General features: G+C 39.0%; 1 protein-coding gene across 2 annotated transcripts; it reads right to left on the bottom strand.

Annotated features, from left to right (window-relative positions):
* Nucleotides 1-834: 834 nt before the first annotated feature.
* LOC131313043 (protein CHROMATIN REMODELING 4) lies at nt 835-26,553 on the bottom strand. 2 transcript variants are annotated; one of them, XM_058341108.1, is made up of 11 exons: nt 26,038-26,553; nt 23,315-23,564; nt 22,272-22,373; nt 21,413-22,159; nt 19,823-19,927; nt 16,932-19,679; nt 11,836-11,993; nt 10,403-10,517; nt 6,831-6,916; nt 3,829-4,459; nt 835-3,172 (listed from the first exon to the last, which is right to left on the bottom strand). In XM_058341108.1, the coding sequence occupies exons 2-11, from the start codon at nt 23,531-23,533 to the stop codon at nt 1,202-1,204; spliced, it is 6,882 nt and encodes a 2,293-aa protein (XP_058197091.1). In that variant the 5' UTR covers nt 23,534-23,564; nt 26,038-26,553; the 3' UTR covers nt 835-1,201. The 2 variants fall into 2 exon arrangements, with proteins under 2 accessions (XP_058197091.1, XP_058197097.1); XM_058341114.1 differs by having other exon boundaries at nt 6,831-6,913; nt 26,038-26,551.
* Between the last annotated feature and the right edge of the window lie 220 nt (nt 26,554-26,773).

The raw sequence follows: 26,773 nt of genomic DNA, 5'->3' as shown, positions 1-26,773 counted from the left end.
TGAGGGAGTGGTAGGGAGAAGAGAGAGGAAGATAATATTTTAATGTTTTGCTTGTGAATAGTTGCTCTCTAGTTTTACAGTGCATTTTCCAAAAAGGTAAAATACCTGAGTGTTTCGAGAGGCTGGTGCAAGCTGCTTTTGTGGCTTTGATAAGGTAAAATGACTAAGGGTGGGTTTGCCTACTATTGTATACATGCTTAACGCCTTTATTTTGACGGGGAATACCAAAAGATAATCATGTGACTCATGTTCAAATGGGCTCTTTCTTTAGGCTACAGAATCTACATAAACTAGTCAGTTATAACTGCTTTTGTTCCAATAAATATCAGTAGAGAGAAAATTTTCCTAATAAATCTACCCTCTCTCTCTCTCCTTCAATTTTTAGGCAATATATCCATGTTTAAATGTTTTCTTTTATGATTAATAGGAAAATGTTTCAAAATGCTAACTGACGATATGGTTAACCAAGTAAAGCAGTCGGGTAAGGCGGATAGTTTGTTTAAAGCTGAGACATATGGTCTTGCTTGGATTGACATTTTGGAATTAACTTTTAACTCTCGGCACAGTTTTCAATAAATTTTTCTCTCTATCTCTCTTCCCTCATTACCACTCCAACTCTCAAAAATAATTTTCTAAAATCTAAACCAAACAAAGTGAATCTCCAACATGCCTTTAGACTTGACAATCGTTTTAAGAGAAGGAAGCACATGTGAGAGGGACTATAATGAGGGAGACGACAGACCCACTCACGTATCAGAAAAAAGAATCCTAGGTGACGCAAGCAATGCAGCACCAGTACATGAAACAATGCAGCTCTAGAGCAACAAGAAGAACTAAGCAATTCAAACACAGCTTTTTTTCCTTTGCATATCAACTTGCCTGCTAACACATTGCCCGGAGAAAGGTAGCTATTTCTCTAAAATAAAATTTAAAGCCAAAACCTGGAGATGTCTTTGACTAATTACAATATCACCTACGAGGCAAAAACGAATTCCAGGCGAGATAACAAACTGGAAATTACTTATACTCCACTGTCTACTACAGAGGGGTTTTAACACAGGAGATGTCCTAAATATTTATACATTTGCTTGTTTCACACTTCCCACCGTGCCTACAAAGTTTCAAGCAATTGGTAAAGGTCTTGAAAAATAAGGAGCATGGGAAAAGAGCAATCTTACACTCGTCAAAATTCCCTATTAAGCTACGGTTCATTGTCACTCATGCGATGATCTGAAACAGTCCCCTCTGATGATACTCCCTCTACATCCGGCCGAGACGGATCCGACTGAGTCTTGCTAGAATCCCCGCTTTCACTCCGTTCGGTTTTCTTCTCGTTAGGTGGCGGACCCCATGGACCAAGAGGTGAGCTCCGCTTTGCCTTTTCTTTCCCATATGCATCTGTCGAATCCGGGCATTCTTCTCGGTCAGGAGATTTAGAAAGAGAACCCCGCGAAACAGGACCGGGGGCCACACCGGATGTCACCAGTTCAAGAACTTCAGGAGACGGGGACAATCTTGAGCTTTTTTTATTCTGGGGGTTTGGCAACACAGATGAAGATGATGGATTCATCATATCCAAATTAAGAGGCAAATTGAAAGAGGGTTCAATCAAAGACAGTCCTGAGGGTCCTGCTGCCGATTGTGGAGCTGGAAAAAATGTTGGAGCCAACATGATAGAGGCTGAAACGTCACTCCTATTGCTGGATTCTACGATATCCGATGGAAATTGTTTGAGCAAATGTGACTTCTGCTTCTTCTTCTTCTTCTTCAGAATCCTTCGCGGATCCTTTGGTTGAGAAGGAGGTGGGCCTGGGACTAAAAATGGGGGAATAGTGGGGTTCTCTTCACCATATAGCAACCGAACAGACTGTGCTACTGCTGAAACCGTTGGGGGTAAGTCAGGCTCTTGAGGCGAAGGAGCAACTACAGCTTCCCTAAGCCAATGAGGCAACTTGTTCTTCGAAAAACTACTACCACCTACCTCCGAGGCAGCTTTTCCTTTCAAATCGGACACATTTGGGTCATTATTAAAATTCTCAGACCGCAACCCAAAGCCGGTAAATTCATCACTCCCCATATTACTAAACGAATCACGCAAAAGATTCAGAGATCTATCAAGAAGACTTGGCAACTTCCCTGATTTACTTGCCCCCTGCACATCCTCCTTTTGCTGGACATCAAAGTTACCGGTTCCAAATGAATTCTGCAGAAATGGGTGCTCGATCATTACAGTAGATGATGAAGTCCCAGGCCTATAAGAGGGTCCCGCGGATGAATCTCCTTGGAAACTCCGAAACTTGTCAGCATCCCAAGTGGGAATAGGCACCAAGTTTTGTTCATTCCTCAAACCAAGTCGAATGGCTTGTTCTAAATTTGTTAAGCAGGAAGGCATGTCACCGATACCCAGCTTCATGTCTGTCATGTGGGGTTGAAATTTCAGGGGCCCACCAAATTTACTTCCATGCAATGCCCGTGTCATCATTTCGTCAGAAATCGATGGGAATAGAGATGGTTTGGTAGCTTTTGTAGACTTGTTTGGCTTTTGGACAGGGAAAACCGGCCCATCCATGATCTTGAGTTGTTCCTCTTCCCATCTTGATGACAAATCTATCACAGTTTTGAATTTTGAGAATTTTAACCGTGGATCCCGAAGCATAGCATCCCAATTTCCCCGCCCGTGCCTCCTAACACCAATCCAAAGGAAATCGAGTTCTTCTTCAGACCAGATATCGACTTTGGTTTTGTTTTTAAGAAAGCTGGTCGATCCGGACCCAGTCCTCATCATTATGCTCTCAAGAACCTTCCGATGGTTTTCAGGAAATGGTGAATATGGTGGTGGCGTCTGGCCCAAACCTAACATGGGAGCCACCTCCCTCTCTGGCTGACTATGTTTATGTACATCCTGGGGGAAGTGAAAATTTGGCAACAAGGGCATTGTGGAAATGTCCGGTATTGAGTCATTTGAACCGCCAGCTCTTGTTCCCAGAGATAAGCTGGGTATCAAGTCAGGATGGGAATGAGGCCCATTTCTAGCTGAAAATGGAAATCTAGGCAGCAACTTCTCATCAAAGGGTAATCTTGGCAGGGGCAGTTTCTCTTGAAATCCAGAGAAAGTATATCTTGATTTTTCAAAATGATCTGAGACTCTTCCTTGGAGGATAGCCGGAGGATGCTGCAAACAAAATAGGAAGTAAAACGAATTAGTCATGGAATTGATTATTTCAAAGCCAACAAGCATGAAGGTGCTCATACATGCCTAGTTTGCACAAATCAGGAGCGAGGAAGAGGAGCAAGAAGATTAGAAACAATTACTATGCACGAATCAGGAGCGAGTTAGAGGAGCAAGAAGATTAGAAACAATGTATGGTTGAGAGCGTCTGTAGGAGTGTATAACAAAATATATGTTCTTGTATAAAACACATTTTCCTTTTATTTTTTAAACTCTAGAAGATATGGTAAAATATGAATAACTATTAGTAATTGGTGCCAGACTGCAAATAATTTTCATAAATAGAAGTTAAAAATTATGTATTTAGTACATTTGAGTTCGTTTTAGTCTAGTATCTTTATCATTGCTGCATATTTTCACTTGTTGGGCAGCTCTTCATTTTTTTTCTTTCGAATTCATATGCTCAAGAATTTCTATATTTCTATCTTCGGCAAAAATGCAATTCTTTCTCAATTAGGAGGAAGTTCATAGACGATTCAGAGAGAGCACAGGAGCAACATCTGGGTCGAATTTGTCACTCCCAAAGGAGAACCCTGCAACTAAGTGTGCATGTGCACTCACAGGGGAAAAACAGAGAGAGAGAGAGAGAGAGAGAGTACCAAGCTCAACGGTATATGACTATCAGAGTGACTATTCTTAAGCCACGGTGGGAAAGCTTCTGCTGATGCATCCGGTACTTCAAATTTTGACATGGTAGGCTCGTGCTCTTTGGGTTCCATCCCATTTGGAGCCCCAGGGAAAGGAGCTATATGGAACGGAAACTCTGGTCTGATTGCTCGCCTGCTTTGTCTGCTGTACGATCGTGAAATATTCCTTTGGAATGACTCCATTTGAGTAGCATTGGGAGCACAGAGTCCGAGAACCGGTAACAAGTTGCAGCTGGACACTGGGTTGGTACAGCTGGTACCTGCTACCTGGTCACTTGGCAGGATGACGTCAGGGGAATGACCACTAAATTTATGCTTGGATATTTTTCCCAACCTCAAGGGCGATTCACTATTCCGCTTCTGTCCCTCCAATGTCTGACCACATAAGTTTTCATCCAAGTTAATTATTGAAGCCTTCTCTTCAACATGTTGAACTAGTTTAGGCTGTTGATCACCATCTTTAGAACTGAATGGAGGGAGTTCAGGGAGTGACTCAGTTCCAGACATTCCATCAAAGGGTGCAAAGATTTCTTTAACATTTCTTCGAGCCAGTCGTTCTTTTTGTCGAGCACGAAGCCTAGCACTGTTCAACAAAAGCAAACAATAAGTTGCAATATATAGGAATGTGTCAGGAATATTTTGTAAGTAACTTAAACCAACAAGTCCATCACGTACGGACTGATAAATAATGTCAGCAACATATGAGCATTTAGCAATATGGCCATCATTATTTTGCATTGACATTCCTACATAAATGTATTCCTCCATTTTTATGTCAACTACCATTTTCCGTTGTTCCTCTTCTTCTTTTTTTAACAGCACATCGTAGTACATAGTAGGGGTTGTTTGAATAAAATTATTTTTTCTACAAGACTGTTAAAGCATCCAACTCAAAACCAATAGACATAGGGGTGAGAGGCTGCCCAGGCTCATATACTAGTTTTCGACGAAATAAATTAACCGATGTGGGACAAACTCCAACACTCCCCCACAAGTGCAACTCCTGACTTGCACGTGGAGAGGTAAACAAACAATCTATACTTGTGGATCCCAACAAACAATGGTGCATTTAAAGCACAAACAAGGGGGAACAAATTCTCCTTAACCCTAGCTCTGAGGGGAGAGGCTGCCCAAGCTCATATACTAGTTTTCCAGGAGATAATTAACTGATGTGGGACAAACTCCAACAAAGATAATGGCTACTATTGATGTTTAGTGATTTTTTGTTTACTTTATTGTCAAAATTTTTGGAATTATTCCTATGCTCGACAACAACAATCGGAAAAGTACAACATTATGGACCGAAACTGAAAAAATGTCCAGGTCAGACAACCCTAAAGCCACTTAAAGACATAGCGAAACTGTCCTTTTTGACCTCTTTTTTTTGTCTTTCGTAAACTTTTTAGGATTATGACCATATAATTTATTGTTTTTTAGGATTCCATTTGTCAAGACTGTCAGAGCAGTAGACCCATATTACTTGGGTATGGAATGAGAGATAACTTAATAATATTTGGGACCTCTTCACTCATTGCGAATTGGCTTTGAGTTGGATATAGAGTTTCCACATGGTATCAGAGCGGGCTCATTCCATCCCAAAATTTATAACAAAACTAAATCAAGCCCACACCCCACGATGATAGATCCAAAAAAAAGGTTGCACGATCACAGGACCCAAAAAGTGGTCACATTTGACAGACGTCACAGACCTAAATGCAACTACACATGAGGAGGGTTTTAAAGTATTTGTTGATAACATTTGGGACCTCCCCACTTATTGCCAAATGGATATAGAGTTTCTACAAAGACAAATTATTCATCTAAAAAATTAGACTCAAATTAGACAGAAATTTTAAAAAATAAATAAATCAAAATAAAGTGATAATATTATTGAAAATTTCATCCAAAAACACCCTAATTATTTGGGAGAGATTATGAATGATGATTTCAACAACTAGTTTCTTTGCGAGCATGGACAAAACACAAGACAAGAACACACCACATGATCTATTTTCCAAAATTAGGATACTGACAAGTTAGCAACTTGATGAAAGATAAAGAGAACCTACGTATAACTAAACATCAATTTAAGTGAAGAAAACAAATTTACACTTCATGGAAGGACACATGCAAACAAATAATGAACACCATATATAGGTATATGTTGATTGAATCATATATTGACTCGTCCAAGTAGCAAGACACATTGACTCGCCCAAATAGCAAGACACGATGGACTATTGTCCATGTAAGAGACGTGTCAACGACATTCCCAGACAGACACCAAGATGTATATACAATAACTTTTAGACTTGTCCTAATCTAAAAATATAACTTTTATAATGGGGGAAATTATTGTTTTATTTATTTATTTATTTATTAATTATTTTTATTATTTTTATATATATATTTTTTTTTTTGGGGGTGGGGGTGGGGGGGGGGGACCTATAATGGGGGAAATTCAATGACACTTCTAATGTAATTGCCTAACCTATATACGAAGACATCATACCGAGTGACACAAAGAAAAGCAAACAAACAGCACTTCTTACCTAGGAATGTGGTAAATAAAAACTAAGAAATTTGGCAATAAGAAAACATGCAGTAACAGTATCCATCGAATGAGTCACAAGTGGAACTTCATCTTCACAACTCTGATGGAAATATTGACATCGTTAATTAACAAAACAACTTCATAAGATAATTCGTATTGCCTTGTGCTTGTGTTATGTCTTCTTTTTTTTTTTTTGGATTTACGCATCGGGGTGCACTTATCCTGTTTCACATGTGATTGTCAGACATAAACATGTCCCATGGGGCACTGTGGGCAGTGGGTCCTATTAATTCAATAGGCAATATCATTACCAGCAATAAATTAATTAAGATCAAAAACAAATCTTGATCGATGTCCAGCTATATGTGTAGCTGAAATGCATTAAAAAAATGGAACTCACAACTTCACTTTTAGAGCTTTCCCTGCTGGTGTGTACTCCCGCTCCGGCTCTGGTTCCAGCTCAGGCTCCTCTTGAGGACAACTCTGCTTTAACACAAATGAAAAGACTCGCTAAGACCAAGCCAGATGTAGGTTGAACAGATGCAAAACTTAAGTTCCCATTAACTTCAAAACACAAACCACAAGCATAGTATTTTCTCTTCAAAAAAAAAAAAAAAAACAAGCGTAGTATTTTGGAGGCGCCAGATGTAGACCCAAACCAAGAACAAACAAAAAAAATGGAAGTCGCTGATCCCAAGATTGTTACATGGTCTTGGGTACAACTCAACCCCAAAAGCTAGCTATTGAAGTGAGGGTGCCCTCACGCTTATATACTTCATATTACTTTCGTACCTAGGCGATGTGGAGCTTCGCTTCACACCCTCATGCACAGCGTGCTCACTAGGCAACTCCTGCCGCGTGCAAAAAGGAAAAACACACCCTACCCATAACTGGTACCTAGCTCTGATACCATATTACACGGTTTTGGGTAGAACTAAACCCCAAAAGCTAGCTATTGAAGTGAGGATCCCCTCACGCTTATATACTTCATATTACTTCATAACTAGGTGATGTGGGACTTCACTTCACAAGGATAAAGAGCAAGTTTGGATAGATAAAAAGGTAAATTTAGCAATAAAGACACGGGAAGTTAAACACAGTATATCATTGCGAGAAACGCCCCGAGAGTACATGGAAAACATCAGGGATCCAATTCGTGGCAAACACCAATTAATCCCAAGTACATAAAATATCATGGTGTATTCTCATGATCATTGACACCTTTCAAGGACAGCCCCTTCATTTTCCCACAGGTGGGGCATGACAATAATAAGTTCAGCCACGGAAACGTAGTCCATATGCAATGAATAACATCAAAAACAGCAATTTAATAATGTAGTAAAATACTCGAGAAACAGAATTCAGCACTTAATACGTCTCCCAGTCCAACTTCACACTTGGCTTGAAAGCATGGCACACATAACCGATCACTGTTAATGCGACATGACTTATCTGTAGAACCACATAAAAAGGAGCAATCCATGTCTCACAAGACAAAATTCCCTCTCAACCTCAACCCCGAATTACAATAACATTAGACACGCTATAAAAGGTACGAGTCAGATTCAGATCTTAATGAATGAGGACTTCCTGTGCCTTCTCCGAAAAGAGTAGGATCCCTAGACTGCTGCCTAAATGACGAGAAAACTACAAAATGAAGCTAACAAGTGAGTCTTGCAGCACTACTCTAAAATCAAGCAGCCTTGTCTGCTTTATATGAAGTAATACAAGAAAAATTAAGTTTTTGAGTGCTGCAAAGCATAGGAACAAGATTTTTTTTTTTTTTTAAGGAACTCAAACGGAACCAACTTGGCACCATTTCTTCTCAAATGGTGGTTGAATTTGAGCCTTTATGCGTATTTCAACATACCATCCTGCCACCATAATTTTCAATGTCTTCTATATTTTAAGACACGAATGATAAGAAATATGCCAGATTGATGCGAAGCAAGATAACCAGAAATGGGCAAAACAGATATTGCACAGGTGCACTAGCGACCTTATGTACTCAACCGTATATTTAGAAGTTAGTAGACCTCGGGTTCTGGTAAATTTATGTACACTTGTTTTGTTTAATGGTTGATAATCTGAGTTTGAGTCTTTCTGATCCTAAGTAAATGGTACAAGGGTGAATCCCTTCTTCGAAATAGAAATTAAAAGGCATACGGTATATTTTTGTATAGGTTAAATACGGTTCGTTGTTAAGGGAATTTCCCACTGGGATTATTTATGTTTTTGTTTCATGGTTCTGGATGATCCTGGTACGGGTTTGAGTTTCCTACTCGTATGGGAATTATGATAATTTGTGTTTGGCATTTCTAGTCATTACGATAATTTGTGTTTGGCATTTCTAGTCATCCTCCTCCTGCTTCTTCTTCTCGTTCATCAAAAGCAAACAACCAACTCTACAGCTTCCAAACAAACCCAATTTACCCCCAAAAGCATTGATGGCTGGCATCAAACTCTAACCAAGCCCTGCATCTAAACATCAAATAAAACTCAAAAAACTGTCCGTTTGATACTTCTACTATCAGGATTCTGAAATTCTAACAAATCGCCTTTTTGGAAACAAATCCAATGGTAGCCCCTCCAACTAATCAGCCCCTCCTATTATTCCTTTTCCAATTTTAAATGGACTCTTTGATATTTGCAAAATACCCTTTTCATGTCAGGCGTTGGACACTTGAATAAGGATACGATCATATGTGTCCAGCATGTCTAGCTGAAAATACGGAAATTATGTCCAACTAATCAAGATTACATGATAAGCGATATGATTGGGAATGTGAGGATAAGATACTTAAGATTTCTGACAAAAAATGAGGATTAGAGGAGCATCTTACTTTTGGATTTATGAGTATGAAGATTTATCTTTTTCCAAATTTATCCTATTGGTTGTTAGGATTTACCTTGTATTGGAATCTTAGGAACTGTGGTAAGAGTATCTTTATCCTTGGTTGGTTCTATCAACACGAGCCAACTTAAAGGACTTTATAAATAATATTTTAAATATGAATTAGACTTTGATTATGGTATTGGTATGGCGATGCCTTTACTTCATTGGGTACCCATGCCTAGGATCATTAGGCACATGGATCCCTAGGGTTCTTCCTCTTTAATCTTGTTCATGATCGTCCTGCATCAAGATAACTACCCCACGTGAAATGACAATTCATGGAATGACCAATTTGGTTTGTAGATACTTGTATATCCTCATGAAATTGAAACCAAGAATTTAGAAAATATAAAATCAAGATGTGTTGAAAATAGTCAATTGTTAAGTCCTAGTACCTTCTGTGGATTGAAAATTTAAATTCATGGTTATTAGCATTTAGATAAATAGTTTTGTTTTCATTTGGGAGAGCCCGGAGAGGCTATTAAGCTCGACTTTCCGATTTCATAGCCCAAGGAAACAATTGAATGTCACATTTGGCATGGGATGTTTAGTTGAAGCTAGACTAAATTATGTTTAAGACTTCTAGGTAGCTTTACCCATTTTGGGATAACTTAGCAACCCCAGTAAATATACAAACTGACCATCATGAGCTCGACAATTTCAGGCTGCAGGGCAAAATGCACTTCACCAAAGTTTAAATTTCAAACGTACCACATCTATTTCGCGTTGAGAAGAGAAAATGCAGCTTTGTTAACAAACAGTTTTCCTAAACAAAACCCAGTACCAATATTTTTTTTTCTGACAATAACCGAATGCTGATTCCTTTTTAGAAAGCGTTCTCGCTTGATTTATATTATAAGAAAAGTAGGCTTAAAAGCCACATAGAATGCTTAGGTCATAGTGACATTAATACCTACGAACGTAATATTGAGTAGGATGATCTGATTCAATCAAACTAGAAAACAAAAACAAAAAATTCACCAAAAATTTTGAGTACTTTCTTTCACACATACAATTAAGATAGACTTCACAACATTTGGAAAGCCATTCGACATAAGAAAGGTAACTGCCAGTACCTCATTCAATGTTTCACCAAGTTGTGGAGCATATGCTTCCCTGTAAGAAACAGCTTTCCTTTGGCGCTTCCCTCTACCTAGAGCAGCTTCCTCCTCAGTCTGATGTTTCTCCCACCTACATTGCCAGAGAATAAAAAATTTAACAACATAAGAGGAAAAGAATCCAAATTGACTTCACAAGGAATTCACGTTTCCTTTCTTACGAAGAATGTTTTGCTTCAGGGGTCAGGACTAGAAGATATAGTACATAGATTCTTATGTGCACACATTCATGTTCCTGAATTTCATTATGTTGCCCAAGTAGCCAAATTAGGTTAGCATTAAGGGATTCTTCCCCATCTTTACTACATTTTGTCTGCAAATAAATCAAGCAAATGAAGTTAAGAAGCCAGAGCAAGTGCATGTGAAAATTCCTCTGATATGCAAAGAAGACTTGAACATGAGTCTCTTTGTCGGGGATGTGCAACCAAAGCTCCCTCAGTGACATATCTAGTACATGTAATATCTCAACCATGTAGCTTTAACAACAAAAAAGCCTGCACAGGCAAATATAACCGTTATAGCTATCTGGTATTCCAGTAACTTCCACTCTTAGCCCCTTGTAACTTCTTTCTGGGATTGTTTCAGCATTTTCTCTTTATTAGCCAAACTATGATTTACCTCAAGAGACCCCGTGTTTTCTTTCTGAAGGTTCAGAAAGCATCTAAAAGAAATACTTTCAAAACTGTTGCATTGCCCAGTGAATATTTTCTTGATACTCCCTCCGTCCCATAAAGTTGGTCCCCTACGAAACTACGTGCAAATTTCTAACTAAAAAATAACATATTTACTATAAAAAAAAATTGATTTTTTTTTTGAACCGTTCGAAAGATCTCATTAAGATCTATCAAACAAGATCCAAATTGCACAAAAAAAAAAATATTTCGATAAGTACCTTATTTTTTCAGTTTGAAAATTGCACGTAGTTTCGTAAGGGCGTAACTTTATGGGTCAGAGGGAGTAATAATCATTTGTTGCAATACAATGATAAACCTTGTGAGTTATAGTGGCTCAAGCATAGTTGCATGAAACGGAGGCGGGGCAAGGTGAGGAAGCAAGGCCACATAAGAGTTAAGTATAAGGTTGAGAGCACCAATGGGCTACATTTTGCAGGACGTAATTTTTCATATTGGTCCTGAAATCTACGTTAAATATAGACATAATATTGGAGATTGAGGTCAATTGCAAATTATTTTTCTATTTGTAAAACACATAGAACAATGTGTGCATATTAAATACTTATTAAACTAAAGTCGGCTTTCATTGGCTGGTCCTATCATGTAATAAAGTTGATCCAAGATAAATTCCAGGTTTCTTTATGCCGAATGATATTTCACACAGCACTCCTAACCTCCCACACTATGAAGGAGTTACAACGAGATATTAATCTTTACCTCACTCGCAAAAGTCTGTCCCATTCATTTTCTTCAGTACCAGCAGCTGGATTATCCTCTTTCTTCAGGAAAGCTTGTGAACATAAATCATCAGCAACAGCAGGAGGTGACTCAGCTTCCCCTTGTGCTTCTGTTGGTTCATCATTCCATTCCAGTGACTGAGCGGAAAGGATAAGGTACAAACAATGAAACAAGCAAACAAGTCACAAGTCAGAATGGTCTTGTAGTCTCAACTTTAACTAATGCAATAGTTCAGTTACAAATACAAACAGGAATATTAGGACCTCTGCGGGTGACCCCATAGCAAACAAAACGAAAAATGGCACATGGAGCAACTGAGACCAGTGCGGGTGACCCCATAGCAAACAAAACATAAAATGGCATATGGAGCAACTAACATTCTCCATAGAAAAACATGATGCCACTGAAATATGTTTGGGCCAGAAAGTCATCCCACGAAGCAGTGATTAGCCTTATCTAATACCCCATGAAATTAGTACAAATGACAGAGAAAAGCATATGGACACAACTTTATCAGAATTAGCAAGGATAAACACCACTAGATAAAACTTTTCATAGTAGAGGAAGAACAGATTTGTAAAGATACAAGCAAAGTAGTTGAGGCATGCAAACACCCCTATTGCTTATACCCATTCAACAAAAATACTACACAAGAAGTTGAGATTGGGTTACACGAATGTTGTTTGAGAGAGTAAAAAGTGTATAGGGAGTACATCAACCCTAACACACAAGAGAACTTTATTTATATTATCCAATGACTTATTACATAACTCAACTATCTGATGTGGGACAAAGACTAAAACTATTCTAACACTCCCCCTCAAGCTGGAGAATAAATATCACATAATCCCAACTTGTTACACAAAAGTTCTAAACGTGGTTTGGTAAAAATAACTACCAACTGAGCTCCTGCGGACACAAAAGGAGTAGCCAACACACCACCATCTATCTTCTCTCGAACAATGTGACAATCTACTTCAATATGTTTGGTTCTCTCGTGAAACACTAGATTCAAAGCGATATGTATTGCTGTCTGATTATCACAATACATAGGGATAGGTAAATGCACGTCAAACCCCAACTCCTCTAACAAAGCTCGCAACCATACAACCTCACATGTAGTATGAGCCATGGCGCGATACTCTACTTCTGCGCTAGACCGTGCAACAATAGTTTGTTTCTTGTTCTTCCAGGTAACTAGATTGCCAAAGACACCCAGTTGTCGATCGTCTATCAAACAGTGATCCTGCCCAATCAGCGTCGATAAAGGCCTCAACACTCAAATGACCATTTGAACGAGAAAATAGACCACGTCCATGATGAGCCTTAAGATACTTCACAATACGAAGACAAGCTTCCCAATGTGGAAGACGAGGAGCAGACATAAACTGACTTACCATACTAACATCAAATGAGCAGGACGTGTTTTGGTGAGATAATTCAACTTGCCTACTAATCGACGATATTGGTCCGGATGAGGAAATATCTCCCCCTGGTCAACACAAAGTTTAACATTAGGATCCATAGGAGCCTCCACAGGCTTCACTCCCAATAAGCTAGTCTCCATTAGAATATCCAGTGCATACTTGCACTTTCTTTGGGACAGACTAATCCCTTCCTTGGATCTTGCTACCTCAATAACCAAGAAATATCATAGCTTACCCAAATCTTTGGTGTGAAACTTTGATGTTGTAAGAATTGTGTTAGCTCATCAATGCCTTTTTGATCATCCCAAGTGATAATGACATCATCCACATACACAATCAACACTATTTTCCCCCAATCTGACTAAATAGAGAAAACAGAATGATCAAAATGAGAGCGACGCATACCAAACTGTAACACATCACTAAACCTGTCAAACCAAGCTCAAGATGACTGCTTAAGACCGTAGAGGGCTTTTGTGAAGTTGATACACTTGAAAACACTCCCCCCTGGGCAACAAACCCAAGAGGTTGCTCCATATACACCTCCTCGAGCAGATCACCGTGTACGAAGGCATTCTTGACATCCAATTGAAATAAGGTTGATCTAGGGTGTTAGGGTTTCGGTAGTCTAAGGTGGGTTAGGGTTACACTCTGATACCATGTTGTTTGAGAGAGTAGAAAGTGTATAGGATGTTAATTAACCCTAACACACGAGAGAACTTTATTTATATTATCCAGTGACTTATTATATAACTCAACTATTCGATGTGGGACAAAGACAAACTATTCTAACAACAAAGATGACAAATACCCATCCCTATTGAGGAACTTTGCCTGAAACTAAACTAATTACATAATACAGCAATATAAAAGCAGATTGTTTTCAATATGATTGAAAATTAAGTTAGCTTGTTTCATTTCCACCACAAAGGAGGGGAAAAGATCTTATTACACTTATTACTACCTCAGCCTCTTTGTTTTTGCTTGATTATGTAGGCCTGAACTAGATTATCCCAATTTATTAGTAGCAGAAAACAAGTGATATCTTGAATAAACTCAGGTTTATGTCACAGTAACAGGAATCTTTCTTCCCTTCGAATTTCAAAAAAAAAAAACAGGAATCTCTTCCGAATCGAATCAGAAATCAAAGAAACGTAAACTAACAACAAACTCAGAATAAGAACCAATTATAAAAAAGAACCAGTAATATGGCTTTCTTTCAGAATTGTATGGTGTTTTTATACAAAAGAATAAGAACCAATCGTAGATCGCCTATGTAAGACCCAGAAAATTTAGACCAAAAAGTTAGGGTCAGAACCATCAGAGTAACAGTTAAATAAGCAACACAACTCTTCAATTTCTCAGACTAGTTTCTCTGGGATATATTATGGAACTTTGGAAGCACGAAAACAACAGAATGCAAAGCTTAATGCAGCAGTGGACCTCCACAACCCTATCCTACTACCTGCACAGGAACCACTAATCCAATAGCTTATGGAGCTAATTGTTACCGACTTCAACAATCCACAAAAGGCCATTCATGGAGGCTGAGACCCATTGTCGGCATATGTGTCCATCTCCATATGATCGAGCACTCTTTTGACACCCTCATCCTACATAAAAATCATGTAGGATAAGATCAAGAGGGAAAAGGGGACTAGCACACATGCCTTCACAGGCAGTCCCATTTTGTGGCCATCAAGCATCCTTCTGAAAAGTATGGGGAGAAAACGGTCACCGCAACAAACTGCAAGATGGAAGGACCAATTTTCAAGTCCAACATAAATTGGGGAGATGAAGATTGGTGAGCACTTATGATGAAGCAATTCAAGTGGGTATTACACGACCCAAAAATATGCAAGGGAAGCTGAGGTAATTGTTGAAGGAAAAGGCATGTCTTCTTGCAATGTGGAGGGTAATTCTGACCTATGGACATTGCTAGGGAGAACGAGGATTCAGACCCACTCAATCAGGGATGAATCTCATCAGAATTGCAGTGGACTATGGGCATTGCAGTCAACTTTGGAGTGGCAAAGGAGTTTCTTTCCCAATCTTTTCTTTTTCTGTTTTTCGTTTTTGCACCTTTCTTTTTTCTGATAATTGTTAAAAACTGTCACCTGGCTACTGTAGTGAATTATCATTGGTTGGCTCTAGGTGATGCGTGAGAGGATGGTTGGGAGGTTGTCGAATGTGATGGAGAGGACAACGGGATGGAAGTTTTGACCCAGAAGTCTTGCCCTCTTCTTGGTTAGTTAAACCTACAGAATGGGATTTATTTTGTACCTATTGAAGGAACTACAGCAGGAATAATGAGATGGGGGAAGCATCAGAATTGCAGTCAACGAATCGAGGGAATAGTGTTTTGGGGTCCATAATGGGGAAGGTCTTGCGTCCAATTGTACTAAGTTTGTCACCTGACTAAGATGGGGTTGGTTCTCTTTTCTCTAGAAACCTTGGTTTTCTGGTACTTGCAAGAAGACCTTTTCACTTACTATCAACAAGGACAAGAGTATGAGCCAAGAACTGCTTGATCTTGTGGTAAAGATGGTGAAGTAGTAAAGAAAGAGCGACTGATAAGAAAATGGGGTCCAGTCATCTCGAAAGGGAAAGAGCTTAAGAGGCTTTAATATTCAATCAACTGTGGGCAAAACAGATCCAGTCGATTATGGAACATTGTGGAAAAAGAATACTAGTGACATTTTTCAGCTTATTTGAAAGAGCATGGAGTTTAGGGCCAAGCATCTAGTTACTACTTCAGGTGTTTCAATTGGAAAGGCTGGAGGCAACAAATGGAAACCATTGGTAGAGGAGGAAGTGTCATGTCTCTGGTTTTGGGTTTTCCAATGTTATTTCGGTTCGTTTTTTCTAGCTTTATGTGCTTCCTTTTGTCTAAAATAATGAATATGCAAACTGTAAACACTAAAGGAACATCCTTTCTAATGACGAGAAACTAGTTGAAATGAAGATAGCCGTGCATGTACTTCTACAAAAACAGAAATTGAAAAAACTGATGGCATGAATGGAATTATTAGACAACTCAATGTTGGGTGAGTAATACATGTAGTCCCTTTCTATCACCTCAACTTAGGATTCTAGTGGTTTCAGACTATCTACCTGCAAGATAACTAAGTGGAGAAAATAATCAAACAGATCAAAAGTTTTTATAAAAAAACAAAAACAAAGAAAGTCCAAAAGTAGACAATCAAAACTAAAAGCAGAAACCAAACAGAGCAAGCTACCTTACAAATAGCAAAAAGGTAAAGTTGTCCGGAAGAACATCACAAGGTATTAACCTTAGTCAAGTGACTAGCATTCTGAGGTAAACATACCAGCAAAGAAAGAAAAACGAATAAAAAATATTGCAAAAGGGGCGAATGGTCTACAGCTTGACCAGTGGGAAGAAAAGAGGCTTCTATCCAGGTCTACAACAGCTTGACGGGAAGAAAACAGGCATCCATCCATGAAATCTAGGAAAGCCAGGGAAAGTGATGATGCAGTATGCCATCCAATTCCAGACAAAAATTACAAAATAGCTTCTACAACAAATGCAAACCTCAGATTGCAAAAAGTAATAGGATTCAGTAGCTATCAACAAAAAGTGTAATGGGCAGCGAATAGCACGCGGAGAGACAGAGTAGTGTACTTTACCTTTACTGAGCCAAGCATATCATTCTCCAAATCTCCGTCAGCATTATCAGGCGAACCAGAGTGGATGTTTGAACGGTCAAGCAATTTTAGGATGGCATTTTCATCCCAAATGATCTTGCCACTGCCATCTGTACATTTATCTTTGTAAACATCTCCCAAGCCACCACCTCTTCTCCTGTGTTTATATTCTACATTTGCACCTGCTTCATCTTTGTTGCCATGATTTTCGGTATTATCTTTACCACTGACACTAGAAGGGTCGTTAAAAAGTTCCTCAGTTCCCCATCGTAGGATATCTTCCACCTCCTTTTGTGATCCAGACTTGTTCACAAAAAGCTGATCAAGCATCAGCTTCTTCTTTGCAAGCTGCAGTATCCGTTCTTCAACACTGGCACGAACTACGAGCCTGTACACCAGAAGCCTATTTGATTGTCCTATTCGGTGGGCCCGATTCATCGCTTGGATATCTGCATGTGGGTTGAAGTCAGAATCATAGATAATGACAGTGTCAGCAGTTGCCAAATTGATCCCTAGACCGCACGATCGCGTGGATAACAAGAAGACAAATTTGCTCTTGTCTTGATTAAAACGTGCGATTGCCGTTTGACGATCAGCCACAGAAACAGAGCCATCCACTCTCTCAAACGTTTTGGGCCCAAATTCAATGACCAAATAATCCTCCAGGATATCAAGAAGCTTTGTCATTTGCGAAAAGATAAGGACCCTATGGCCTTCCCTATGTAACACTTTAAGCATGGAATGCAACAAAGTCAACTTAGCAGAAGCTTTTATCCGCATTTCGTGAAGGAATTCTAAGGGGCCAGAATCAGGTTCAGTACCCGGTATCAGATAAGGATGGTTACAAACTTTTCTTAACTGCATCACAATGTTCAGCATTGACTGCTGTGGGACCCCTTTTCCTATGTTGCGCAAAATCTGATAGTTCTTAGTTAGCATTGCACGATAATATTCTGCTTGGATGGATGACAACTCAACAGGAACCATTCGTTCAGTCTTAGGGGGTATATTCTTCATGGCATCTTTCTTAAGCCTCCGAAGCATATGTGGAGCGACAAGTTTTTTCAGTTCGTCTACTTTTTCAGCAGTCGTGAGATCATTAAACTTCTCCTCAAACAACGATAGAGAAGGAAACGAAGCAGGTTGCAAGAAATTTAGCAAATTATACATTTCGCCTAAGTTGTTTTGAAGAGGAGTACCAGTTAACAATATGCGATGTTGGAAAGAATAAGTATTGAGCAAGCTGAAAAGCTTACTACCAGAGTTCTTCAAGCGATGACCCTCGTCGACAACAAGAACTTCCCACGGAACTGCGCGTAGGTGAGTGGAATCGGCAAGTACCATTTCATAAGTAGTTAAAAGAACATGGAATTTATATGCAGCAGTTTTCTTGTTCAACCCACATATATCATTACCATGCCACTCATATTGGCGTACTATAGCTCTTGCTTTTGCACATCCATGATATTCCACAACGTTGAGGTTAGGAGCCCATAGTGAAAACTCGGCCATCCAATTAGGCATTGTAGAAAGAGGGACCAAAACTAAACAAGGCAAAGTAGCTTTGAACTCAAAATATAAAGACGATAAAAAAGCGGCAGCAGAAATTGTCTTCCCAAGACCCATCTCATCAGCAAGTATTACATTTTTGGATTTAAGCCAGCATTTACGCAACCAATTCAGCGCTTCTAGCTGATGTGGAAACAATTCGCCTCCTTTAAGCTCCTTAGGTTGCTCAGTCAGAGCAACTATCTCAGTTTGTTGACAATTAACCCTTCCCCGTGGTGTATCACTCTTCCTAGCATCTTTCTCCAAGGTCTGGGATTCAAAATGGTTGAATAGATCAATAAGTTGAGACAATTTTGCAATCGCGTGTTCATCTGTTCTTTCCCAAGTGCATTCATCGTAAGGAAGACCGGTCCATTTTATAAAAGCTTCAGTTGTACCACCTTTAGAGGAACGAAGAGCAATCACCCTCTGCGGCAGCTTCCACCGTGCCTCACAGATATTTATCACAGCGGTTCCATACTTCGCCTTAAAATTATCTAGCTTTCTCTTTGCCAGAACTTTCAGCTGAGATTCAGAAACCCAAGTGTTATGAATATGGGATTTCCCCACCCACTTGACCAGAAACTCATATGAGATTGCTGATCCATCAGAGGATGTCGATTCAGCTAAGACAGATGCATGGGTTATATTAGGAGGACTATTATCCGTTCCCATTTCCATGTTTGCCTCTTTTGTGCCTCTAATTTCATGAGAAACTGACTTTTCACAACTATTTAAAAGGTCACTACCTTCATGCTCTCCTATAGAAATCTTCTCAGTTTTCTCCAAACCATCTGCTCCTACAGCTGAGCCAACTTGATTTTTCTCATTTAGGGCTGTTGACTTGGTACCATTAGCATCTCTCCTCAATGAATCTGCGCCCTTCCCTTGTCTATATTCTTTCGACACTGATCTTCTATATACATGTAACTTTTCCACTCCCACGTCATTTTTGACACTTTTTACCCCACCGGAATGGCAGATCATATTTGGACAGTCCTTCAAATTTTCAGCAGTTTCCCCGTTTAAAGCAGAATCACCATGGGGATTTTCCTTTGGTAGGCTATTTTGGTTATCCTGAAGTGATAAAACCTCTGAAGGCAAGTCACTTGCAACCGTCGCCAAGGTCTGGCATGAGTTTCTGCCATTAAATTGCAATCGACGCCCCAAGACCCGATCAACCTGTCATACACATTACAATGAGGTAATATGACCTAGTATGACATCCCTTGAGATATCTCAAGGAAAGAAATTAACAGACAAGATGGCTTCTGAATGTGAGTAATTAAATCTAAAGATACTACCTCAAAATATTTGTCTTTTACCTGTTGAACTTCATCAGTAATTTGATCTAAACACGTTGCTGCTCTATCCACACTTTTTCCTGCTTCATGAAATTCCCCTGACAGATCTCCTGATTGCTCAGCAACCTGGTATATTGATGGAAAAGTAATGTAAATTAGACATATAAGCAAAATTGATACGATAACAAAAGACAAAAGAAGAAACTAGCACCTGACTCACACATGATGCAGCTAACAAACTAAAAAATGTTAAAGCATTTAATGATGAAAGTTTTTCTAAAGGAACATGAAGAAACAAACAAGAGGGTAACATCATAACACATGGGCAGTCTTGTCGTACTTTATGCAGGATCGCGAAGTAGTGTCTTTATTCTGATATTGGTACAATTACCAAGAAAAGGAAAACGGGAAATAAAGAGAAAACCAAACTTTACAAAAACAGAGAGAGAGAGTCATCAATTGACAGCAACCCATGCACAATTGAGAAGTTTTGGGAATAAATCTGGATCAGAAGTCTATGCATCCAAAGAGAAATGGAATGGGAGGTGTGATGTTAAGAACTTATGCAACAAAACACGTATAAAATCGAAGCCTCAAAGCAGGTTATCTTCCTCTACTTGACATGTACTACCCCAGAAGCAGCATATTGACAAAATTCAACGTGGGAGTCAGCTGTTTGAAGGTGCTAAAAGAACTTAAAGAGCACCAGGGACTTGTTATTTTGACGTAAAGGGAAAACAAACTTTCCAGCATGGCAATAGAAGTTGCGAACCCTAACCATCATGAATCCCACTCATTCATACACAATCATGTTCCAAGCAAGGTTGTTTATAAGTCAGGTTGGGCAGTACGAACAGCTTCCCCCAAAAAATATTTGGGGACATCCATGGTGAACAAGATAGAGTGGACTACCTCAGCAAGATGCCGATTTTTGTGTTCAGCAACTCTATTCTGCTGTGGAGTGCCAACACAAGTCGTCTGACAAAAGAATGCCATTTTCAATAAGGTATGCCTGAAAAGTCCCATCTATATACTCAGTCCCATTATCACCACGGAGGATCTTAATGATGGTGTCAAGTTGAGTACGCTTGGGATTCCAAGAGTCTCTTCATTTGCAAAAAAAAATTACCCTCACAACACACATTTAGGCTTTGAGAAACAACAGGATTAGGCTTTCTTGGGGAGCTGACTATTGAGGATTTTCACAAAAGATATTACAATATTCTCAGTATGAAATGCTTTATTCTACTATAATGGATCATTATAATTGTATGCTTGCATATCCAATTGAGTAGCATATAATGTCCTCTAATTATCCAGAAAAGGAAATATACTTTCCCTTCCTGTCATTCATTTTTCTGTGACAAAATTATGGTATAAATACTGACAATTATATTCCACGATCAACAAAACTATTCAACCAGAAAGGAACTAACTAGAAAGCAAGCCAAATGATGCTGGAAAAAATCTCCAAGCATAGCACATTAAACAGAGACCAACAATAGAAGGTCTGGGATACACGAAGCTCTGTGCTCATATATGTAGATTTTGGAAATATTTTGATCAAAAAGAGCACCAAAAGAAATAAATAAACAAAAAAACAAATCATACCTCATTTTTTAGCTCGATATTGGCAGTTTTGGTTTGAGAATCCTCCTTTGACCAAGATGCAGAAGCCCCATGGTCAGCACTTCCATGTTTTCTGTGGCATTTACTAGTTCTTGATTTGGAACCATGATTACGAGAAGTAATCGCAGTGCATTTACCTTCATCAGTCCTAGGCTTCTTCTGAATAACATGGATAGGAGTCTTACGCTTTCTTTTCCTGTCTTTTTTAGTATCTGCCATCGGAACAGGCACAACTTTGTCCCCGTTACCATGAGAAATGTCAGGTTTCCTCTCAGGAGCTTCATCATTTGACTTCAACTCAGTAGTCCTCAATTTAGATGGGACTTCCCTAACAGGAGAAATTGACTTCCTTTTCCCTGGTTTGTCTATTGGAGACGACTCAGGTTTCCTCTCATCATCAACATTTGCACATGTTAAATTACCTTCTTCGGACCCACCATGGGATATCTGACTAGGCCCTGCAGATGCATTGGCATGCTTTTCCAAAGACTGTACTCCTTGAGATAAGGATGATTTTCTATTGCTCTTTGATCTTTTCTTTCCAAGAATGGAGGTTCCAAATATCTGCGATACATTATCAGCAGCAGATGGTTTAATTGCATCCTTAGATTTTCTGAGGATAAATTTTGCCAATGTCGGTTTTGCAGTGGAATCCAGATGATCAAGGGGAACCTTAGAAACATTTTTCTGACAGCAGTTTGGACATTGCCACTTCCCGTTTGGAATGCGCTTTGGGTCATGAAGTAAATGACAAGACAAAAGTAAGGAAGCAATACGAAGGCACTAAAAAAGTAATTTACAGAAGTAGAACAAATCAACATCAGGTTACAAATTAACATACCTTAAGAGGAGGATCAAGGCACTGAAGGTGGTAGGTTCTGGGACAGCTCTCACAACAAAGCAGATTTCCACCAAGATCGCAGACCACACATTCATAATAGTACTGCAATAAAACCATAAGAGAAGATGAGGAGCCAGCTTGTAAACTCTTATGCCTTGTTCGTTTCCCTTTTTGAAAGAAAAAATTCCAACTCAAAAAATACTCATTACCCCTACTTCCAATCATTACTCTCCACTCATTACCCCTATCTCCAATCATTATTCTCATTTCTCTCTTTATCTCTCTCCACTCATTACCCCTACTTCCAATCATTACTCTCACAAAAAAATTCTCAAAAACTCATCCAAACACAGCATTAACAATTTCATCAAGACCTGATTCACAACAGGGCTGCATATGACCAGACCATCATATGCACTTGCCATCTAAGGCTAATACTGTTGGACAGCTTGATATACATTGCTACTCACATTTCCACAATTGGTAAGCTGGTAACCCAACATGGCATCAGACATTTAGTTTCTAGGAGGTCTTGGTTCCAGTTTCGCTGTTTGCTTTTGTTTCCCATTTGCATTATGTTTCTCCCATTGCATCCTATTTCAATCTCCGTGGACGTTTACATATCTCCATGTGCAATACTGGCTCATTTTAGCCCATGTAGCATGGGAGAGTTTGTAAAAATTGATATACCTTGTTAAGCACATCTCCTAAGAGTCCAAGTTTTTCAGACAATTGGTGACTTTACACATATAAGTTCGTAGTCAATGTTGTTCAGAAGATTGGAAGGAAGTGTGGTCCTGCCTTAACAAACAAATACATTAACCATACCAGTAACTGCCACAAAAGCTGGCAGTAAATGCTAAAGAGGAGAGATTCTTTTTCAAGTTCCAAGAAGGAAATTATTGAAGGATTGTCATAGATCAAAGAATGCCTCTGCAATTTCTTAAAATACAAATAACTAAACAAAAATACAAAATTCAACAAAAAAACTGGCAGACACAAAGAAAAGACAAAACAACAAAGAAGAGAAGGAGCTAATGTACCCCATCATTTCCTTTCTTCTTGCTGGAAGAACGAGCAGAACTTAACTCATTCTTCAACCTGCGTTTAGATGAAGAAGTACTTGTTGGATCTGAGGGTAAGGAACTTCCTTCCTTGCCATTGGATGAGTCTGCACCGCCAGGAAGTTTTCTCCTTTTGCCCTTTGCAACCCAGTTTCCATTAATTATTCTACTGGTTTTTGCACCGTTTTCCTTCATCATTTGATCAAGGGTATTACATTTGCAATGAACCCTGAGAGTAGGAACATCAGAAGTCAAAGGAGTTCACAAACCAAATTCTTCACATTTTGTTACTACCACCATGTATAAGAAATAAGATGTTGGTGATTGGGATGGTAAATGGAGAGTAGCCTCAAATAAAAACAAGGCAAAATAACAGCACACTGAAAACATCACTTGTGGTCATGGCATACATATTCGATACAGAGATCTCATAAAATGAAATAGGCACACCAAAGCCTTGATTAGTTGCAGATATATCAAGTGCACCAAGTTCTTCAAGTATAAAGAGTGCAGAAAGTTGGCCAATTCAAAATTAGAAGGTAGAAGACCATGTCAATATTCAACATCGTAAGTAGAGCAACAACCTTCATCTTGAAACCAGATATCGAAGTGTCTGTTAAAACTATCTAACAGATTTCAGTTTGACAAGGAAACAAAAAGAAGAATCAGAAATTGGTTTTCCGAAGGTCTATATACTATCCACTCATTCACCCACTAAATAAATGAGAAGCCCAGTAAGGTAAGAACTAAGATCTATGAAGTGACAAAGAAGTACTAGAGCAAAATTAGGCCATGGACGAACCGATAAAGGGAAAGTAAGTTACACATCACTCTGTAATGGTATCATTTGTCCTAATGATGCTCAGATTTTGCATTGAATCTTTGCTTTCTCAAAAAAAGGAAACAGCTTTAATATAATTGAAGGTTACTGAACCATCATAACTTATAAAGTTAAGTTAGTAAACTATGATAGACAAGTTCAACAATGAAATTACTTAAAAATTCAACCACACCTTTTTTATTATGTGAAAACCAATCAAATAATTACTGCAAGTATTTAGATGTACTAATGTAACCATGCAAGGGAAATCGAACACATTGCACAAGACTAAGATTAACTAGTTTTGTAGGAAACCATCAAAACAAGAAAAGTTACATTAACTTATGTATACAAGGCAAGTATCCAAGGAGTCATGGACTGAAACAATTAGCACTTTCACAACATCAACAAGTAAAATTGCAATGAAGTAGGTTCAGTGACAACTGTGATATGACAGAAGCATTTGCAAATCCATTGCAACTCAAATTCAAATTAAAGAACGACTTCAAGTTAGAAGTTAAAAAAGGTGCACGGTGATCTTTGAGAATAGGAGCATTGGTCCTATAGACAGAATGAAATCAAGAACATGAGAAAAATCAGGTTATCATGGGAACTACAAACATTTTGTTGACAGCCAGCTAGAGGTATAACCAGAACAAGCCAATCATTGAAGCAAAAGAAGCATACTATTTGTAGAAAGAAAATGCATGAGAATTCACTAGTCAAACTTCAAAAGCAAGCCAATCACTAAAAATTGAAACATTAAAAAAATGCAGTTCTAACTAAGTCTCATTCTACAGTTTACTTACAAAGTTTCAAAGTAATGACATCTTCAAGATTTTAATGTGGAATCTATTAAACTCACAAACTTTCCACCTCATTGACCAAAACCTAACATAATCTTGTCCAAGTATAGTACAAGTAGACAAGTACACAAAGGAACTGCTCGTTCGAAATATGTCCCTTCAGTTATGCAACAATGGAATTCACAAGATTCCAAGTCCTCTCCCATCGAGCCTCTTTGACAAGACTAGCCTACGGGTTCTTCCCACTAGCCATGACTTGGCCTAACCCTTTGAATATCGCAGTCGTTAAGAGAATTTGTAAAGTGATCAAATTTGCAACCCAGTACCATTTCAAGCATGGGAAGGCCAAAGAATAATTAGCAAAACAGAACATTGTCACAGGAACCCAAAAAAATGGAAGCCCCTTTTTGATGAGTATGTGGAGGTATATAAGCAAAGAATCAAGAGCGGTGCAACCCGCATATGGCAGTATAAATACCCCTACCCAAACTATTTCTAGCAAGAGTGGCCTATACAAAAAAGGCCCTCAAGTCCACAAGTAAAGCAAATCTACAAAACCCACAAAAGTGTTTTGACAGCACATTTAGGTGCGCTTCCGCTTTATTATTGGACTACAGGCTAGTCAAGTTGTTTCCACACTAAATGGTATTTTAGTTGATGTATGCGAGGAGAATGACGGGCCTAGAATTCGTAAAAACATGGACTTTAGTCCACTTAGTGAGTGCATTTAGTTTAACAGAAACGCACCCTAATGTCCAGAACACCATCACATAAAATAGATCAAAAACCTTAAGCAATCAAAGCACATCCCAACTCCCACCGAACCCAACCCCCATTTCAGCAACACCAAGCAGGTTCAAAAAACCCAATTCCCACACTACCAAGACAGATCAAATTCTAAACACAATCCATACTAATAGCAAACAAGTCCACAGCAATTAAGGACCATTTGCATGACAACCAACAACAGAGCACTCAAAGAATCAGCTCAAATTGCCCGCAGAAATGAAAACCCACCAAATAGATGAGTGAAAAACACACAAAAACAAGTACAGAGATGGGGATAGAAAGCATACCAATCTTTTTTCCGAGGGATCAAAACACCATCAGATTAAGGTGCACAAGGGGGAGGTGCAGAGGAGAGGGATGGATAGATTAGGGCACAGAGGCAGGTGGATGAGAGATACGAGGAGAGAGAGAGAGAGAGCGGGGAGGGCAGGAGACAAATAAAATAAAGAGAGAGAGTTGTAGAGAGAGAGTATACGGATACGCCGGGGTCATAGGACGGGGTTAACAGTGACATGGCAGCAGGTGGGATCCTCGGGGGAGAAGGGGAAAAGCACACAGCCAGTGGCAACTCGCCACGTGGAACTTCCAGGACGCATGTCCCCATTCCTCTCTCCTTGCTTCCCTCGCACTTCCCCAAAAAAATTTCCCATTTTTTTTCCTTTTCCTTTTCCCCATCCCCTCTCTCTCTCTACTCTCTTCTTTCCTGTAGAGAGAGAAGGTGTGACATATCTTTCCATGCTCATTGCTCTCTCTCCCTCTCTCTCTCTCTCTCTCTCTCTCTCATCATCTCTATTGATCTACGGAAGTGTCTTTCTCTTTCCAATTGCAGCCTTTTCGCCCTTTTTCTCTTTTAATTCTTTAATATTCACATAGACATATGTATATATCTATAGAAATCAATGAAAATGAGTTCCCCACGAAATTCTAACTTTTTATGTGTGTATTATCCATTGTTTAGTAGGTTACAGAACTATTGTTTGTTTTATGCAATTTTTTTTCCATTCATAAAATTAGTAATTATTC

Source organism: Rhododendron vialii, chromosome 2a (assembly GCF_030253575.1).
Source record: "Rhododendron vialii isolate Sample 1 chromosome 2a, ASM3025357v1".
Classification (NCBI taxonomy): domain Eukaryota; kingdom Viridiplantae; phylum Streptophyta; class Magnoliopsida; order Ericales; family Ericaceae; genus Rhododendron; species Rhododendron vialii.
Note: the sequence above shows the minus strand (reverse complement) of the source record. Positions and strands in the feature narration are given on the sequence as shown.

Bases quoted from the DNA above. Each gene is read 5' to 3' on its own strand.
- LOC131313043 (XM_058341108.1), bottom strand. From the start codon at position 23,533: ATGATGAAGGAAAACGGTGCAAAAACCAGTAGAATAATTAATGGAAAC. The intron at 22,160-22,271 runs GTATGTTAATTT...CATGACCCAAAG, and splicing joins GCCTTGATCCTCCTCTTAAG to CGCATTCCAAACGGGAAGTG. The intron at 6,917-10,402 runs GTACTGGCAGTT...TTTGTGTTAAAG, and splicing joins TTGGTGAAACATTGAATGAG to CAGAGTTGTCCTCAAGAGGA.